Source organism: Panicum virgatum, unplaced genomic scaffold (genome assembly GCF_016808335.1).
Source record: "Panicum virgatum strain AP13 unplaced genomic scaffold, P.virgatum_v5 scaffold_1187, whole genome shotgun sequence".
Taxonomy (NCBI): Eukaryota; Viridiplantae; Streptophyta; class Magnoliopsida; order Poales; family Poaceae; genus Panicum; species Panicum virgatum.
Window position 1 is genome coordinate 27,956 of NW_024376264.1, and position 19,812 is coordinate 47,767.

At 42.2% G+C, this 19,812-nt stretch overlaps 1 protein-coding gene across 1 annotated transcript; it reads left to right on the plus strand.

The window, feature by feature from the left end:
- Positions 1-275: 275 nt before the first annotated feature.
- Positions 276-2,509, plus strand: LOC120693938 (zinc finger MYM-type protein 1-like). Its single transcript, XM_039977119.1, has 2 exons — positions 276-1,200; positions 2,135-2,509. Exons 1-2 carry the CDS (start codon positions 600-602, stop codon positions 2,191-2,193), a joined length of 660 nt encoding a protein of 219 aa, XP_039833053.1. The 5' UTR covers positions 276-599; the 3' UTR covers positions 2,194-2,509.
- The last annotated feature ends 17,303 nt before the right edge of the window (positions 2,510-19,812 follow it).

Genomic DNA, 19,812 nt, shown 5'->3' on the forward strand with positions numbered 1-19,812 from the left:
ATTCCATGTGATGCGTACTATACTTCTGTAGATCGTAGGTCTATGAGTCTATCCGTCTATGGCAGTAGTGTTAGGAATTTATCTAGGGTTTTTTCTTTGCACGATTATAGCACTAATGTAATGTACTAAATTTAAAATTTCAATTCTTCTCAAATATGCTAGGTAAATCATGGATAAGTATTTTAAGAGAAAGGCACCAGAGTTGGACAGTAGAAGTATACAGGATATCAATTGGGAAGAAGAGATTAAATATGATCCGGGCTTAAGGAAACAAATTGATTCTTATCATCCTAATCAGAGAGAAGGTGAGAGGAAAATACTTAGAGAACGGGCCTTGTCAGCCTCGCACATGTGACTTTCCTGTTTCATATATTGGAGACAAGCCAAGAAGATTTATTCCGGAATGGTTTGATGAGTTTGGAAGTTGGCTTGAGTATAGTGAGTCCAAGGGTAGAGCATACTGCTTTTATTGTTTCTTGTTTAGAGAAAAGAAAGATGCAGGATATGAAGCATTTGTTGTTAATGGTTGGAATGGTTATCACAGGAAAGATAGACTACGACTACATGTTGGTGATGTTGGTGGCCTGCACTTTATTGCAATGAAGAAGTGTGATGATTTGTTAAGGAGGGAGCAACACATAGATGTTGCTTGGAATCACCACTATGAAAAAGCTAAGAGGGCTTATTTTACACGGTTGAATGGATCAATTGATACTGCTAGGCTATTGCTGAAGCAAGGATTGCCTTTTCGTGGTCATGATGAGTCAAAAAACTCCAACAATAAAGGGAATTTCTTGGAATTTTATGATTGCTTAGTGCAGCATGATATAGAGTTAAACAAGGCTGTGACTACAAATGCAGCAGGTAATAGTTGTATGCTAGCTCCTGAAATCCAGAGAGACATTGTTGAATGCTTTGCAAATGAAGTGCTACATTCAATCCTTGATGAGCTAGGGAATGATGTGTTTTGCTTGCTAGTTGATGAGTCAAGAGATGTCTCATGCAAAGAACAAATGGCCGTGGTTTTGAGGTATGTTGATAAATATGGGATCGTCAAAGAGAGGTTTGTTGGCCTTGTGCATGTGGCTGAAACAACTTCTTCTCACCTCAAGTCATCTATTGATTCTCTATTTGCAAAGTTCAAACTAAGCTTAAAGCAAGTTCGAGGTCAAGGATATGATGGTGCCAGTAATATGAGAGGTGAGTTTAATGGCCTGCAATCATTGATCATTAGAGAAAGTAGTTCAGCTTATTATGTGCATTGCTTTGCTCATCAACTTCAACTAGTCATTGTGGCAACCGTGAGAAAACATAAAGGCATAAGCAATTTTTTAACTCGGATTTCAATGTTGTTAAATGTGGTGGGTGGTTCAGCAAAGAGAAGGGATATGATTAGAGATATAAATCATGAACAAGTGAGGAAGGCCTTGGGTTGTGGGCAACTTGAGACGGGGACAGGGTTAAATCAAGAGCAATGCCTTCATAGACCCGGAGATACTCGTTGGAGCTCGCATTATAAAACTTTTAAAAGTTTGGTCAGCATGTTTCCTACAGTAGTTCAGGTGCTAAAAGTTGTGGAAAAAGATGACAAGGATTGGAGAAATAGAGATCAAGCATCAAATCTTCTAGTCTATTTTCAATCTTTTGACTTTGTCTTTTATTTGCATCTCATGTTAACTACATTAGCAGCCACAAACACTTTGTCTTTATCATTGCAACGCAAGGACCAAGACATTGTGAATGCCATTGGATGTGTAAGATCAACTAGACACCATTTGATTAGCCTTAGAAGAGATGAGTGGGGTAAATTGTTAGATGAAGTGAATGAGTTTTGTGCCATGCATGATATTGGTACATTGCAAATGGAAGATACATACATTGATCCCCAACAGCCTAGGAAAAAATCTGGAATTACAAATAAGCATCACTATGAAGTGGATTGCTTTAATGAAGTTATTGATTGGCTAGTCCAAGAGCTTGATAGTCGTTTTAATGAGACAAGCTCTGAATTGCTTGTTTGCTCGGCTGCTTTCAATCCAAGAGATTCATTTTCTGATTTTGATGTGGATAATTTGATGAGATTAGCAAAACTATATCCTGATGATTTTAGCTTTGATGATTTGAGGGAGCTTAGACACCAATTGTGCCTTTATATTGCTGATGTACGAGAAGATGGTAGATTCTCCAACTTAAATACTATTGGTGAGCTTTCCCAGAAAATGGTGCAGTCAAAGAAGCACCATCGTTATACATTTGTTTATCGGCTCTTGAAGCTTGTGCTAGTATTGCCTATCGCTACTGCAACGGTAGAGAGATGTTTTCATGCCATGAAGATTGTGAAGACTTGCTTAGCTAATCGCATGGGCGATGAGCACTTGAGTAATAGGCTTATTTGCTATGTGGAGAAAGAAATACTGAAGAAAGTTACCAATGAGGCTGTGGTTCGACGTTTTATGAACATGGAAGGAAAAGATCGCAAATATGATATCTAAAATGAAAGGTATGCAACGCATATATTTTCAATGGACAATTCTATAATTTCTTAGCTACAACTTAACTTGTTTGTTCTCTTTTATTTAGGGACCGGGGTCCGGGATTTGGGAGTCGGATCATATACTTTGGTTATGATTATGGATTTATCAAGTGGCATGATCAATATCACTTCATTTTGTTAAATGGTAGATAATACTATCACTTATTCATATTTATTACCCTATCTATGTTGAGCTATTGATATCAAATGTTTGGTAATTATGCCATATAGCTATGATATGTTGTTTCAACCATAGCCGCATGTCAATATATCATCATGCTTACGGTAAAAATAGTGTAATGGTGCACCCCCCACAGATTCGCTCTAGCTTCGCCCCTGAGTATACGTAAGTAGGTCAACAAGCAATGCATAGTTATAAACCGGATTTTGGGATTCTGAATTAGCAATGCATGAAAGCTTTTCTTTCCATGTTGATTTTATTTCTCAAACGAAAATGGCCCCTTTAAGATTACAGAGAAGCTCTCTTATGGAAAATCCAACCACTTCTATGAGATAACCCATACTACACCTTGTATTAGATATCCATGTGAAAAACAAATGGCTGCCTAGATAACCCGGGTTAAGCTGATAAGAACAGAATAAGCTAACAATACCCACTGCTCTAATGCCCCCCAAACAACCAAGTACGAACAATGCAACTGGTGAAAGAATTCTGTAAAAGCAAGATAGAAGTTGTTCTTACTCATCCGATAGCACGATACACTCATCGTACAATACCCTCGGCCTGTTTTCTAGTTCTGTCGGAATATATTCCTGCCTATTGTACAATGCCCTTCTTTTTCTAGAAGTCTGGCTCTTCTCAGTTTTAGCTGGTGTCCTAACTCTAAACCGAAGAGAGGAGGATGGCCCTGGGTCTTAAACAAATGAAGCCTACAATGAGTATGATTAAGATCATAAGAAAAACTGGTAATTTTGTCACAAAACTGACCTAGGACGCCCTCTGGCAAAGGCTCTGGAATAGAAGGTGAGAGGTCATTCACTATGCTTGTCTTACAGCTTAAGACAGTAGGTTCAAGTGACTCATTTTATCCAGTGTCTTGCTCTGAAAATCCTGCTGAAGGTGTCACTGTATTTGATTTTCCTAGAAGTGCATCATTTTCTGATGCTTCAATTGTGTGGTAATTTGCACTCGAGTTTTAACAAGTCATATTCTCCAGAACTTTCTGAGAGCTTTTCCCTTCACTTCTATTTCAAACATGCTTAATCTGATCAAGATCTATCAACAGTATGACCTAAAAATCTTGAAGTAAAAGATTTTATGTGACGAAAAAAATTTGTAGAGTGCTTTTACTCATTCTTGCAGAGGAATAGAAGTCATAGGACAAGCAGAACCCCCATTATTCTCATCCATGTTCACTTCTCTTATAGAGTTATCCCAAGTTTTGCTTTGGTTTGCAAGATCTTTTACGTCAGCCACCATCAGCTCAGGAGAAAGAACACTGTTCCAAAATCATTTTAGGAATCAACGACAGAAGAAATGCACTGCTGTTAGGTCATAAAGGCAACAGAGTATACTTACTCCTTCACTGGTGTGAACCAAGCAGAATCAGCATTCTGGTTTTCTCTTTCAGTTTTATCCCCTGCCGTTAAGTCTAGAATATCATTTGGAAGAGCACTGCATTACAAAGAAGCTCAAAAATCCATAGGACATAACCTTTTACCATCACTAGGGAGAAGCTGAAGTGCTTACATGTATTCCGGCATAAAACAATCAGAATCAACAGCGTATGAACACGACGTCCTCTGATAAGACTGTACCATCGAATAACTTGAAGGTTCAGTTTTTTCAAAGAAACATGGTGCAGTTAGCAGTACTGAATCCTAATTATTGGAATAGCAAAGGGTAACACATGTCTAATCTAAGGTAGAATTGTGAGTGTAGCTACTTTGCGAAATAGTCCATGAAATACTACATGAGATAACATGAGGCCAGAAGAATGCTGTGTAGGTCACAAGTGTCACCTAGAGCAGTCCCAATATATTGTTGAACATATCAAACCCCATTGGTTGCGGGTCTTGCAACACCTGGTTGTAAGGATAGCAGTTGACAGTTGATACAAACATGGTCTGTTGTAGGATGCTGAAGCATTAATATTTCAGCTTGTCATTTAGTGCATAAGGGACGTCTCAATGATTGGGCAGCTTGACCTTCTGCTGGATGCTTGTGGATTCAGTTAATTATGTGAAACACGTTTGTGAAGGAAAAAAAAGAGACAAATGTTAGCAGTTAGGCATGGTTTCGCCTGCTTGGGGCCTGCCCGGCTGTCACATTTCTGCATTGCATTAGGAGTCTGCCCCAGAAACACCTTCCTTCCAATGCTTGGAAGTTTGGTATGTGCGTAGTGTCACTTAGCTTGTAAGGTTGGGTAGTCTAGCCATTATTCGTTTTTATGTTATTAATGGTATAATGGTATTCCATCATGGTGCATCCCATGCCAGTGCGTGTGATCGGGTAGATGGCAGGAGATGGAGCTGCGAACCTCATACAAATATGGGACTTGATGACACTCATCTTCCAGTAGAGTATCTATATCAAAGAAAAAAAAGAAGGGAATGTATAAGGCGTTTCTTGATCAGAAGGAAGCAGACTACAATTTGCAACTTTTAAGTTACATGCATGCCAGGTCCAAAATACAGAGGTCTGGCTGAAGCATCTCAAGAAAAAAAACGGGCAACAAAGTGAAACGATAAAAGTAAAGGCAACGCTAATGGCATCAATAGTCATATTGTTACCATGCCGTGCCAACCGATGGTGGTCCTCAACTTCGTCATTTTGTTTTGTTCCTTTCCTAAAAATACTTTCTGGTCCATATACATAACCAACCTGCTTCCAGATTTTTAATGGAATTTATTACGCACATTAAACAAACATTTCTCTATTATCTAACTTTACCTCAACATCATTATCATTTTCGAAACACCCATTAAGCTTTATGTGCTGAGGTTCAAAATTTTACAGTGAACTACATATACAACAAAGGGAACATACAATTTTTTGTGTAATATTTGGAGCAATTTTCCAATTCAATTTTATATCTAAAAACAAAGACAAGGGTAGATCTGCCATTTAACTGCAAATTCTAGGGCTGCAAAAATCACCACAGAGCCAAATTATCATATGAAAGCTATTGTCCAAGTTTCATGATTTTTGGAGTTCATTTAGCCCGTTATTCGCATTTATTTTTAGATAACATGCAATAAACTGAGGGTATAAAAATCTTTTCATAGATCCTCCATCTTTACCATTCTGTAGATCTACCAAAAAGGAATACAACTCAACAAAGTTTGAATTTTTAGCATTTTTATTTGATTTTTAATGGATTTTCAAATGAACGGAAGTGCCAAGAAAGAAACGAAACAAAATTACTGGGTCGAGTACGGAACATAAAAAATTTCTGGGACAAAGAAAGGAAGGACCAAAATCTTTTAGGCCAAATAGGTAATTCTCTCAATGGAAAAGGCAGCCGGTGATAAGGAGGTTAAGCTAGCTGCAGGCTGCACGCACAGAGAGACATGCCTACCTTTTGTTGCCCAAATCCTGATTAACCTAGCATTATCATCGTAAGAATTTTTACACCCACTAGCAGGAGCAGGCAGGCAGTCGGTGGCCTCTTCACCACACACCATGCGTTGTTTATTTAGTGCGCGTGAGTGCATGCATGCCGGCCCTCTTGTCAACTTGAGTAGGTGTAGGTAACCCGTCGGCCGGCCGGGCCGCAGATGCTTGATGACCTCACTCACATATCCGTTAAATTTTGTTCCCCACTGACCGGCTCTCTTCTCTCGAATTCTCCATCACCTTTTGCTTTTTCTGTTTAAGATGAAAACAATTGCCATTTTATTTTAATTTTCTTTTCTTCTCTCTGATGGCAACTGGTCGATGCATGGATACTAGAGCAAGGGGTCGTTATCTGGCCGAAAATATAAATCAATCTAGTCCGTTTTAATTTCATTTTGTATCCTAGAATTAAGATTGTTATTATACTTATGTAAAAATGTCATCATAACACTGCTGGAGAAAGGCACATCAGTGCCGGTCACAGGACGGCTTAGTGCCGGTCCCTGTGGCCGGCACTAAATGGCCGGCACTAACGTGACAGACGTTAGTGCCGGCTACTCTGACCGGCACTAACGTGTGTATGTTAGTGCCGGTCCGTAATACCAGCCGGGACTAATGTGTCCGACCCCGCCCGAGTCCTGACAGCAAGGTTAGTGCCGGCTGGTATAACTAGCCGGCACTAAATATTTTTTCTTCTTTATGTTTCTTTTCTTTTCGTTTTTATACGTATGGCTATGCGTATTTCTACCGTATGTGACTACATAGTCGTACTATTTGCATTGCACAGTATTATTAGAACAGCATATTACACTAATATTATATATATATTTGTCATGTATGGAACACTTAGGAGTTCAAAAGTACATGAGATATTACAAATTATTAAGCACATCAACTATAGTAACGTATCAGTTTCCTCGTCGTCGGATCTTCTTGGGCGACGCTTATACGGAGATCGCCATGAAATTCGCCCTTAGGATTTATGACTTCATCGAGTAGAAATCCGCATATAGCTTCTTAAATTGCCCTGATCCGAGCGATTTCAATGAGTTCTTCTTTCATCCGCCAATGCTGTCACATTTTTTGATAAAAACATGAGAATAAAAAATAGAAAATTAAAATAATGAGTAGATGTGATTGTGCTCACGTACATTGAATGCCTCCCCTGTCATTTGCCCTTTTTCACTTGCAAAAGAGTTGATCCACTCGCATATGTAGTATCCACATAAGTTGTTTCCTTGTCCCTGTCTCCAACACTATGAATAAATGTGGGTTACGATATAGAATTTTTCTAATGTTTATTGCGAATGACATTAGTAGCGAGAGTATATTCATACCGGAAAATCAGTCACCCAATGAAGAGGCTCGATTTCACCTATGGGCAAGCCTATGTGTTTGTGGAGGTAGCGACTCCATGCAGTATTTACCACCTTGATGATATCTTGGTACTTTGATTTATCTTGCCTTAACGAGTCGTACACCAAGACCTTGTGCTCCTCAATCCGAATACAAAGCAATATCCAATGAAAGCTGTGCATATACATACGCATAACCAATTAATGTTGATTATAATAGTATTATAATAGTTATTAAACAGTATTATTAATACGAAGGGATTGAAAAAAAAGGCTAACAAAGAACGACTCACTGATGATTGTATGGCAAGAGAATGAAGGGACACATGCTATTCTTACGCAACCCGCTGTATATAACATTGACTATGTCTTCAGGATTTTGCGCTATCGATTTCTCGTGTATAATATCGGGGTCGAAGAACCCGACATTATGGAAGTTCTTCTTTCGGCAAATTTGAATTTTTGACCTACGGGACACAAGAAAAACGGGGATCAGTCAACACACAAGGCTAAAATAATGAAACGGGAGACAATACTTACATACAGCATACACTGACGAGGGACTTGTGAAGGGCATCTTGATGGTATAAATCGTAGAGTGATGCAAACTCGATATATATATCATCTGCCCCCCGCCAGAAATGCTCATCTTTAATCCGAGCTGGGAACATCTCTAATTTACTAGATTTAGATTGCACGGCATACCATTTGTGTAACTCGGCCATTCTCGTTGGTAGGAATGGTAGCAACTCTGGCCATATCAAAGATTCACCAAGTAGAAACTTTATTTGTTTGTAATTTAATGTTTCAATACTCCTAGTAATGCAAAATTAGTGAAAGTAAATAATATTTATATCATGCAAAAATATAATATTATCTGAAGATGATATTGTGTCCTAATTGGACGAATAGTATCGAGAATTGAGACAAATACGACGCGGTGCGTTATATTACATCACTTAATGAGAAAATACAATATATAATTTATATAAAAGTACTACTCATCATCATTATATATTGGAACATTGATAATCTTCCTTTTGGCGAAAGTGCCTTGGACGTGATCGCGGCGTAAGTAAGGCGTGTCCTCTTTGGATAAGAGAATGCTGGGGTCAACGTCAACTGAGAATGGAGGAAGGTCATCAATCTGGTCATAATCTTCCGAATTGTCCGAAATATTCTCGACTCCAATAACTTTTCTTTTTCCTGGAAGAACTATGTGCTGTTTCGGCTCATTTCCAGCCTTGTCTGCTTGAGACGTCTTATCCGACTTCTTCTTCGGTTTGCTCGACATGTCCTTCACATAGAACACTTGTCTCACATCCTTGGCTAGCACGAATGGTTCATCTTTATATCCAATCTTTTTAAAATCGACTATGGTCATCCCATACCGGTCCTTCGTTACGCCTCCTCCAGCCACCCATTCGCAACGAAACAGAGGGACAACTATGGGTCCATATTCAAGTTTCCATATCTCCTCTATGACACTATAGTAGTTGTTCTTTTCTCCATTGCTGTTTACTATACACATACGGACACCACTGTTTTGGTTGGTGCTTTTTTTATCTTGAGCTCTCGTGTAAAATGTATACCCATTGATTTCGTACCCTAGGTATTGCTGGACGGTTATTGATGGTCCCCTGGCCAGTCATTGAAGTTCTTGATCAACTATGTTGTTGCCCAATAATTTTCATCTGAACCAGCTGTCAAAAGTTTTTATATGTTGGCATGTAATCCAAGCAAAATTCTTCTGTGGATTTTCGGACCGTATAATATTTATGTGCTCATCAATATATGGAGCCACCTTGGATGAATTCTGAAGAACCGTGAAGTTTGCTTGGCTGAATTCACTACAAGAGATGTTCATATTACATTTCTTTCCTAGTGTGCCTTTTCCCTTTAGTCGCCCCTCATGGTGTGACACGGGGAGCCCAATCGGATTGTGATCAGGAAGATAGTCAACGCAAAACTCAGTGACCTCCTCTGTTCCATAGCCCTTAGCAATGCATCCTTCTGGATGAGAACGTTTGCGCACGTACTTCTTCAATATGGCCATGAACCTCTCGAAAGGGAACATATTGTGTAGAAAAACAGGACCCAGGATAGTTATTTCTGTCACTATATGAACTAGAAGGTGTGTCATAATATTGAAGAAGGAAGGACATGCGTGAATCTTCTGCACGTCCAATCCAAGAGGGCAAACCATCTTTTTAGCTTCGTATGTTGTTGACGGCAGTTCATTACCCTCAGGAAGCATGTTCTTCACAATCTTTAATAGCTCACCAAATCCCTTATCGGTTACACCATTAGTTGCCTTCCATTTCAGCATCTCCAGCGTGGTACCCAACTTCTTTTGCTCCGGTTTGCAATTAGGGAACAACGGCCTTTTGTGATCTTCCAACATTTCTCGAACTTTAATGCCTCATTCACAGTCTCACTGTCTTTCTATGCATCAAGCAACGCCTGACCTAGCTCGTCAGGTGGCTCCTCTTGTGCAACATTTGCTTCACCCTCGTCCATTGGTTCATCTTGAAAGCCACCTGCTTCATGAACCCATGCCCAATCTGGAAGATTGTTATCACCATCGTCATCTTCTTCATTATCTTCCATCATAACTCCAACTTCGCCGTGTTTAGTCCAAAGGCTATAGTTACTCATGAAACCATTCAAGGCCAGGTGATTCCATAGAGTATCTCTTTTTCGGAATTCCTTTTTATTTTCGCAAACACTGCATGGACAACACATTAAACCCTTTGGCGACCTATTTGCCATTGCCACCTTGAGAAAAGAATCTAAACCCTGAATCCATGCCGAGGTGCTCCGGCTTCCGTGCATCCATTGCCGGTCCATCTGTACAAATTAAAAAAAATCATGCTCATTATCCCTAAAAACATGTTACTATGATGTAATTCAAAAAAATGTAAATGTGTCATAGACCACCTATCTAGTAAATTTAAACTAAATAGCAAAATAAATTGGCACAATAACATATACACATGTCACCATGAAATAATTCAAAAAAACTCATTCTAAATGTGTGATAGTCAAACTATATAGAAATCATTCTCTAAAAAGCAACAAATCAATTCTACCTTGCTCAATTTAATGAACAAATTAATAAATCATGCTCATTTTTCCTCATCCTTAAAATCCTTAAAATTTTGCATAATAACATATACACATGTCCCCGTGAAATAATTCAAAAAAATTACTCTAAATGTGTCATAGTCAAATTATCCAGAAAACCTTCTCTAAAAAATAACAAATCGATTCTATTTTACTCAAATTAATGAATAAATTGGAAAATTATGCTCATTTTTCCTCAACCTTAAAATCACTATTTTCTTTATCTAAAAAGCATGAAACAAAGAATAAACACCGTGAAAGAAGAGTGGAAGAAGCTACTAACCTTTGGTGCACTTGGATGAGTGAAATCCTCACAAATTTGGGGGGAAATGGGAAGCACCTCCCCTCTAACACGCCATGAGAGAGAGGAGGAGCTCGGCCAAATGAAATAGTCGGGCTGGGGAAGAAGGAGTGCCTGGCTTATGCGGGGCAAGTTAGTGCCGGTTGGTGGCTTTAGCCGGCACTAAGTGTGGACGTTTAGTGCCGGCTAGAACTACCAGCCGGCAGTAACATGCAATTGACCATGTTAGTGCCGGCTAGAATTTCCAGCCGGCACTAACGTGTCTTTTGACCGTTGTGGCAGACGGGCTGACCGTTGGGGAATGGCACGTTAGTGCCAGCTGGAGTTTCTAGCCGGCACTAACGTGCCCGCTTTGTACGGTTCATGCACGTTAGTGCCGGCTCCTATTGGACCGGCACTAACGTGCTGGTACCAATGTACCATTCTCCAACAGTGTAATATATAGCTGTTTTTGGTACAAGATGCATGATACAGATACTACTATAGTCCAAGTGATGTTATATCAGAGGGTGTAGACGTCCTTGCTAGTGCACTTATATATTTGTGATACGAGTACATATATTATTGGAGGAATAATAGCTACGATATGATTTGAACAGTTTCAGGAGCTGAGGGAGGTAAAAGATACTTTTTCCCTTTTCTTAGCTCGTTCCAAATTCCGGCCCAGCTTCGCCAATTGGACTTCAAATCCTGTTTAAAAATTTATATGTATATATTCTGTGTAACCAACAAGGCGCTGTGGATTTTAAAGTTGGCCAGCAACTTCGTCGTACTTAGCATTGGCAAGTGTCCAGCTTTTGTTCATAAACCATACTGTGCTAATTATATTTGAATCTCTCTTTGTTTCCTGGCAACAACGATCACCGTGTATGAGGCTATGAGCATTTACAAGTTTTTAATTGTACTATAGTACTGCTATCTAGGTTATTTCTCAGTCCTCCCCCGCGCGTTTTTCTAGCGCCTGATGCAAAGTTCTAGTACTACGTAATCAATGGTGTTTATCCATTGATCGAAATTTAGCCTATGACTGGTTCACGAACAGAAGAGCGTTCTTCTCCACTGATTCTTTGAAAGCTAGCGCGCTGCAGAAAAAAATAAAAATTTTAAAGAATATGCATGTTCACAGACTGGAAGATTTTAGAAGTCATGAGATCAGTCCAACTTGGCTGTATATATGTCATTTTATAGGGATTCTTGGTCCGCTCCCTCACGTTAGGACATGTGGGTCCGCACTGCCTCAAATTTTCGTCCGCCTCCCTCCTTGCCAGGTTAACAATTTCAGCGAAATTTCGGGAAATTTTTCGTTTCCGCTAGTTACCGGGAAAAGAAATTTCGGTATTTTTCGTTTTGAATTTGAAAAATTCAAAAAAAATTGTAAAAAATTGGAAAAATATGATAAAAAACTAGGTATTTTTCTAAGCAAATAGGACTAGAACACACTCAAATCTAAGATCATTTGCTAGGCTAAAATTAACATTTGAAACCGTAATTTGAATGACTTGTCATTTCATGTGCAAAAATTTGTTTTCTCCCCTCGACTTCAACTAGACTTTGGTTTATCATGATGTTGGTGAAGTACCTATTCAATTTCATATGCATACCTATATCGGTTTAAAAGTTATTTAACACCTTTGGAGTGTTGCAGATGCTATGTGGACATGCTTATATGGTTTTGTGTTGGATATATTGTGTGTGAAACATATAATATGCACTCTGAACTGTGATATGCGCAACATGTCAAAATTTTCAATTTTTTGTTATTCCCTCTCAAAACAAGATTTTCCGGTTCACAAACAGCGAATTTCGCCCTCTGGACACCGAATTTCGACCGAAATCACCGAAATTTCGCCGGTGTACATCGGAATTTCGTTTTTTGAATTCAAATTCCCTCTCCGTTCGGAAATAGCGAATTTCGGCGAAATTTCGGCCGAAATTTCATTTCCGGCAACTACCGGGATTTCACCGAAAAACGAAATGGTTAACCCTGCTCCTGGCATACGGACACCGTTCGGAAATAGCGAAATTCGGCGAAATTTCGGCTGAAATTTCATTTCCGGCAACTACCGGGATTTCACCGAAAAACGAAATGGTTAACCCTGCTCCTGGCATACGGACAGGTCGCGTACCTACTCCGCGTTCTCATGCGGCTCCCCGGCCTGATCGCGGCTCGGCCCCCTACGCCAACGGCTGCGTGAACGGCCGGTGCAAGCACTGCGTCGCCTATCCGGACGACTCATCGATGTGGGGCACGTACTGCGGTGCCGGTACTGCTCCACTGCGTCGCCTATCCGGATGACTCATCGATTTGGGGCACGTACTGCGGTGCCGGTACTGCTCCGACCTGCTCAGTGCCATCACCCCCGGCGACGCCGTGAGTGGGTTCCAGTTCGTGTGTAGCCAGGCCGAGACGGGCAGCATCGATGCGCGAAGCTTCACGATTGCGGTGCTCGGCGGCGGTGCGGAGTCGCTGGTGGTCCAGACCACTGCGCCTCCCATGGGAATGCCTTCTCGTACTACGTCCCGCCGACTGCCAGCGACGCCGGGTTATTCGTCCTCGGTGCGCTGCCTCGTCCGCTTTCGTGGCCACATCCATGGGCAGGGCAGGTTTCCCAAGTGCCCACCTTCTACCGCGTGCTCCTCCTGTTGTCGGTCAAAACCCACCGGCGAGTAGCGACAGGCAACACGAAGAGCCGGGAGGCTGCCGGGGCGCTGGCTGGCACCGGTCCCACGGTCAACGGCCCAGATCCTAGCACACGCCGACGCTTCCGGAGATGCAGGGCGTGCAACCTGACCTATACCCAATCAGGAAGGTGCAAACGTGCTTTCGACGATTTGCCTGCATGCACAAATACGTGTAAATATTAGTCCGAGCCGTGGTCGGCTCCCCGGGACGACTCTTGCATCGGCTTTCAAAGAGCCGATCGAGTCCCAGTGTCGGATCAGATCTATATATCCGGATATCAATGGATAAAGCAAATAACTGCAGGAACTACTTCGGTTAAATCTAGTTAATCCAATCCACGATGGTAAAGCTTCACTGCTAGATCGAAACATCCTACACGTAGTTAAGCCTAACGAACGTAATAGATAACCATACTTTAAACAAAACAGAGGCCTAAGAATAAGCAAAAGCCGATTCCCGGATCAATCCCCATTAAGATCAAGGCAAAGCATCTAATACGCTACCGGATCGTCCAACCCGTTTGCAAGGCCTAACCTAGCAGATATTAAGCGAATTCTTAAGTATAAGAACGAACCATAATAGATTAGATCTACTAGATAGAAAATAAGCAGGGTGTTATCTCTACGCAACTAACTCTATGCAATGAGAATTAGCTTAAGATTAATACATGATCACGTAGAAATAACATGATATTCAAAGATGATAAACGACAATATCATAATAGATCTACTAAAGGTCATGCTACGAATATCAGGATAACTAGTACTACTCGCCATAAAAAATGCTTCAATACGAGTAATACCAAGGTAAAGGCAAGAACAATGCTGCCCCAATCGCAAGAAGTGATCAGGGCAGCATGGCGCTTACTTGGATGAAACTCTAGAATTAGGGGCGGCGGTGCGCCAAGGTGTTGTTGCAAAATGTGATGACGTTCTCCTTTTTACGAATGTCATAGTGTACATATTTATAGTCTGGAGACTTGGAAAATAATCTAAACTAACATGTCCAAATCGGACTCTATCTCTAATCCAAACTGAACTAAATCTAAAGATACATGGCCCACACGGCCCAAATACTCACGCAGGAGCCGATTCACAAGCCTTTTTTAATTCTTGCTTTAAGCCCAACTTGCTTGCGGCCTGTTAATTTATGACGATAACAAATGCCCCCTGATTTTGGCAATGATAATTCCAAAACCATTCCATCGCTTCATCTTCCCGTTGATGTTCATTAAAACGCACTACAACCACCATGGAAGACGCAACGTCTCTGCAGCTGGCTCCTCGCAGAATATGAAAATGCCGATCCATCTTCTATTTTTTTACTACTTAATCTCACCCCGAATCGACTCCTTTCACCACAAACTCATCTTCCTCCCAAAGCCAAACAGCGCAGAACACCCAAACCTACAGCAGCCATGTCAATCTCCTCCTCCTCTGGCTCCAACTTCATCGGCTCCCCTTCCTCCCCCTCTTCCTCAAGCTCCTCCGTCTCCTCCCTCGACTTCATCCCCAAGAGCCGGGAGCCGACGCTGGAGTATGACCCTGCAGCAGCGCACGAGGCGCTCGCCCTCTGCACTGGGATGCAGAGGAGTTCGACTTCGGGGTCATCTCTGAGGACGACGAGCCCAAGACTGATGGCGAGGACCTCCAGCTCCTGTTCCAAGAGGAGCCGGAGAGCGACAGCGACGACGGATTCTCTTGGGATGGAGCCGATTCCTCCTCGGAAGAGGAGATCGGCTCCTTCTCCAGCGGCGATGACCCGACGGTCGGAAACGCCTTCCAGTTCCTCGGGTCTTCCGAAGAGGACAGCGAAGAAGAAAGCAACGGCGGCGGCGGCCAGAGTAGCGACGACGAGGCCTGTGGCTGTAGCTGTGGCGACGACGACGGCGATGACAGCGATGGCGGAGACGCGCTGTCGTGAAGCCCCAAGCGCCGTAGGTACCTTGGTACCTACGAGCAGTAGATGTAGGTAGTACTGTAGGAGTAATACTGTAGAGCTGAAGGATTCGTCCTTTGTCAAATCGGCTCTTTTGCTTGTAAGATTCAACTTTCAATGAAGTCTCTTATCTTTTAACCCGCTCGCTCGGATCACTCCCCAAAAGCCGATGGCCCCGCACCGGGCTTTATTAATATCCAAGAGCCGACGAAATTCCAAATTGGAAGCAACCCGCATAAGGACAGAACATCACTTCCACTCTGAATTCAACTCGAAATAGACACTCCAAATCCGAGCGCAATTCGAGAATCCCGCTCCATAAGTTCGAGCGAAGACTCACAAAGTATCCAAAATTTGAACCAAAGCCCGCAAAACAACCAAACCCTAAGTCAGCAGATCCGAACCATGGCGGACCCCGTAGCTCGAACAGCGAGTTCTTCAATCGACGATACGCAATCTGCGGCCTGAAGGTAATATTCAGCCTGTCCATTTAACTTTCTTCAGCTCATTAAATCTCCGAACGAATTAAACTCTGAAATATGACACCATATATAAATTTCTGAATCTCTGAACTCCAGGTGTCAGACATCCTTCTACCGCATCCTTCCAATCCCAAATCCTTTTGTCTTGGCCCACGAATTTATGAAAATCCCACAGATTTAATCTCCTGTGAAGCGAATAGAATCCCTTTCGTAAGTCAAGATATTGATTTAAATTCCTGGGCCGACTGCTTAAGAGCCTAGCCTAATCCACCTGAGAGCTGGACTACATGGTATAGCAGAGTATCAAAAACTCATATGCCCTTATGGCAGGAATTGAACATAGCTAATGCACTTAGTTTATCATTATCGCCCCTTGATAAAGACAAAAACCTTCTGAAGACCATCGGCTATTTTTGGTTCGACGCTCTGAACTGCTTCCTCTTTGGTCACGGACCCATGACCCCTACTCTGCTAGATGTTACCATGATCACTGGCCTAGACATTGGATCCCCTAATCCTGCTGCCCACAAAATGGTAGAAGTCCCCTTCAAACTTTCATCCAAGGCAGACTGCATAAACTGGAGTATTTACATGAACCAGCACATGAAAACAAAAGGTCCAGTAACTAAAAAGGAACACACAACCTTTTTAAATCTTTGGTTACAACATCTCATTTTCTGTGGTCCTTCCTTAGCTCCAACTAAGAATTACCTTCCTTTGGCCTACCATCTGGCCCATGTCAACCGCACTGGCCTAGGCAAACTTTTCTCGGAGAAACATACAAATGTCTCCACCTGATGACAACTAATTTGCTCAGCCAAAGGAAACTCAGAACTGGAGGCCCTTGGTGGTTTATTCAGTTATGGGCACAACTCTACTTTCAGCATTAGATCCCAAACTTTCAAAGCGTAACTAAGAATTCCTTCCCCGACAAGAATGACAAGCCAATTAGATGCACCAGTTATGGCCAAGCCCTATTCAGCCTTCCTGGCAGTAAACTGAACTCGACAGATGCAGTAAACTGGTTTAGAGTTTTCTACAAAGGTCTAGACAATCCCCTCTACTTTCCATTCACAGAATCTGAAGCTTTTGAGAACCCAACTGCCTTTAGGCTGGATAGCTTTGCCGATGACGACAGCACTCGGCATCTATATTCCCTAATGATTTGACCCGGCTTCCTCCCTGTTGGCATAAGTACTTCCAACAGAATTATCAAACCAGGTTATGAAACCTATCAACCAGTCATAGCAGCTCGGTAATTTGGCTTAGGACAAGTCCCTCCCCACTTCCATATTCACCACTTGGTGGAGAGTAGAGCCGATTTGCCCGATGGTCTTACCAGTTTAAGATGCTACAGCATGTTTGACCACCTCCACATTCCAACACCAGCCAATGTGTCCTTTACTCCCTCGTTAATCGACTTCAACACATGGTAGGGAATGTAGAAAACTCATGTATTCAGAAAAGCTTTAGGCCCTCTACAGCTGCAAATTGATCCTGAATATACAATCCCCGAGGAAGAGGTACTGAATCCGTGCACATATTCTTTCTAAGTCCTCTATCCCTTTACTTGGCTAATCCTGCTCACCTTGCTTATAGCAACAAGATGATCCAGAACCCGTGACCAGTTACGGGGAGCCATTCCACTTCCTTCCAACCGCCCCTGATGTTCTTTTTTGCAAGGGATCGCCATCAAAGAAGAAAGTAATAATGGCTGTTCAGCCAGACTTACCCAAGTCGGCTTCTAAGCGGAGACAAACCTCTGTAAGTGTTGCCCCCCGAGTCCCGACTAAGAAAAGGAAGATCATCGCGAGACGAGTCATCAAGAAAATATCACAACCTTCCCCGAGTCCATCAGAATCTAACACCAACCAGGTAATTCATCTTTCCGAAACTTCTTCCTTATATATATATATTCTGGTTGACTGTAATCCTATTTCCAGGACGCAGAAGAAGACATCCTCAGTACTGGAAGCCCAGCACAACATGAAACCACCGTTCATGAAGCCAACACTGAAACAACTGAAACTCCTGATGCTCTGATGGAGTTGTGTGATGAACAGGCTGACATAACCGATGCCCTTGTTGTTGCCTCAAACCCAACTGGACCGATCGCGCTCGGACCGACCATTGCTTCTTCCTCAGAACAGGTAACACTACAAGAGCCGATTCTAAATCAGCCGATAACTCCATTAATGCACTTTGTTCCCAAAACTAACTCCAATATCTCCACAGGGCTTTAATATTTTAGATTTGCTCTCCTTTGACCCAGCATCAATGGGTCTGATCGCCTCTGGAGCGAAAGTACCATCTTCACGGCAGCCGATTGACCTCGCAGATCAGCTTCAACACATCAAAAATCTGCTATCTGCTCCAATCAGTACCCTGGTTGACGATTCCAGCGAAATAAAGGAAATCCTCGAGCAGATAGAATCCCAACTCCCAGAGTCACTTCAGGTCAAGCTCTGGCCAGCCGGCCATCTTCCCTTCTTTTGGGCAGAGGTGAAAGCAGCACAATAGAGAATAGAGTTACGTCACTCTCAAATCCCTCTGAAAGCTGACATCGCTCAAAAGTGCAAAATGCTCAACCAGAAGAAAGCAACTCTGGACGCCAAAGCCGATATCTCCGCGAGTACAAGGCGACTCAATCTCCAGGAGAAAGAACTGGTGGAACTTGAAGAAAAGGTCCGCACCACCCAGAGACTGATTAAAGAGGAGAAAGCCTCGATTGCAAACTCCAAGCAAGAAGCCCAAGAAATAACCGAGCAAATACGGGCAGAGTTCGCAGAGATAAGCACCTTGAGTCAACAAATAGTAACAAGTGATGACAAGGATGACGAAGCGATCATAGCAAGAGTCGACGCTGTATGCGCAGAAGCCATCCATGCCATAGAAGGGTTTCTGAATTAGTAGAACAATTCAGAAAACATTTAATGTTGCATGTTAAATCTAAAACTCGTACCCATTAACAACATCTTAAGTCGATGGTTACACATTGGCTGCCTTGCTTCTCATATATATTTTATTTTCTTTTTTTTACCGGCCAACTCAACGTGTTGGCCTCTCTCTCTCTCTCTCTTTTTTACCGGCCAACTCAACGTGTTGGCCTCTCTCTTTTCTTTTATTTTTTTTTCCCGGCCAACTCAACGTGTTGGCCTCTCATAATACAGCCAGATGGATTTCATCGGCTCTTGTCATTCGCCTTCCCACATGCTCGGGAAATATTTCTTGAGGTGTTGGCCATTGATAGCCACAGGAAATTTGACACCATCCAATTCCTCAAGCATGTATGCATTTTCAGGCAAGACCTAATCAACCTTGTACAACCCGTGCCAAGTTGGAGACCACTTACCATACTTTCTATCTTTAGTTCCCAATGGTAACACTGCCTCCCAAACCAGGTCTCCAACCTGGAAATTTTTTGGCTTGACCTTTTTGTTGTATGCACGAGCAACTTTAGCCTTGTTTTCCTTAATCTTCTCGAGTGACCAAAGTCTCAGCTCTGTAAGATCCTCCACGTTGTCGCTCATCAATGATGCATATTCCTCAGCCGATAGATCATTCTGGAACTCAACACGCCTCGATCCAGCCGTGATCTCCCATGGCAACACAGCGTCTTGACCGTAGACCAAATGGTATGGTGACGTCTTGATGGATCCGTGACACGAAATACGATATGCCCACAAAGCTTCTGACAACACCTCATGCCAGCGCCTAGGATATTCATCGATCTTTCTCTTGATCAGCTTGATAAGGCTCTGGTTGGATGCTTCAGCCTGTCCATTAGCCTGGGCATAATATGGGGATGATCTGA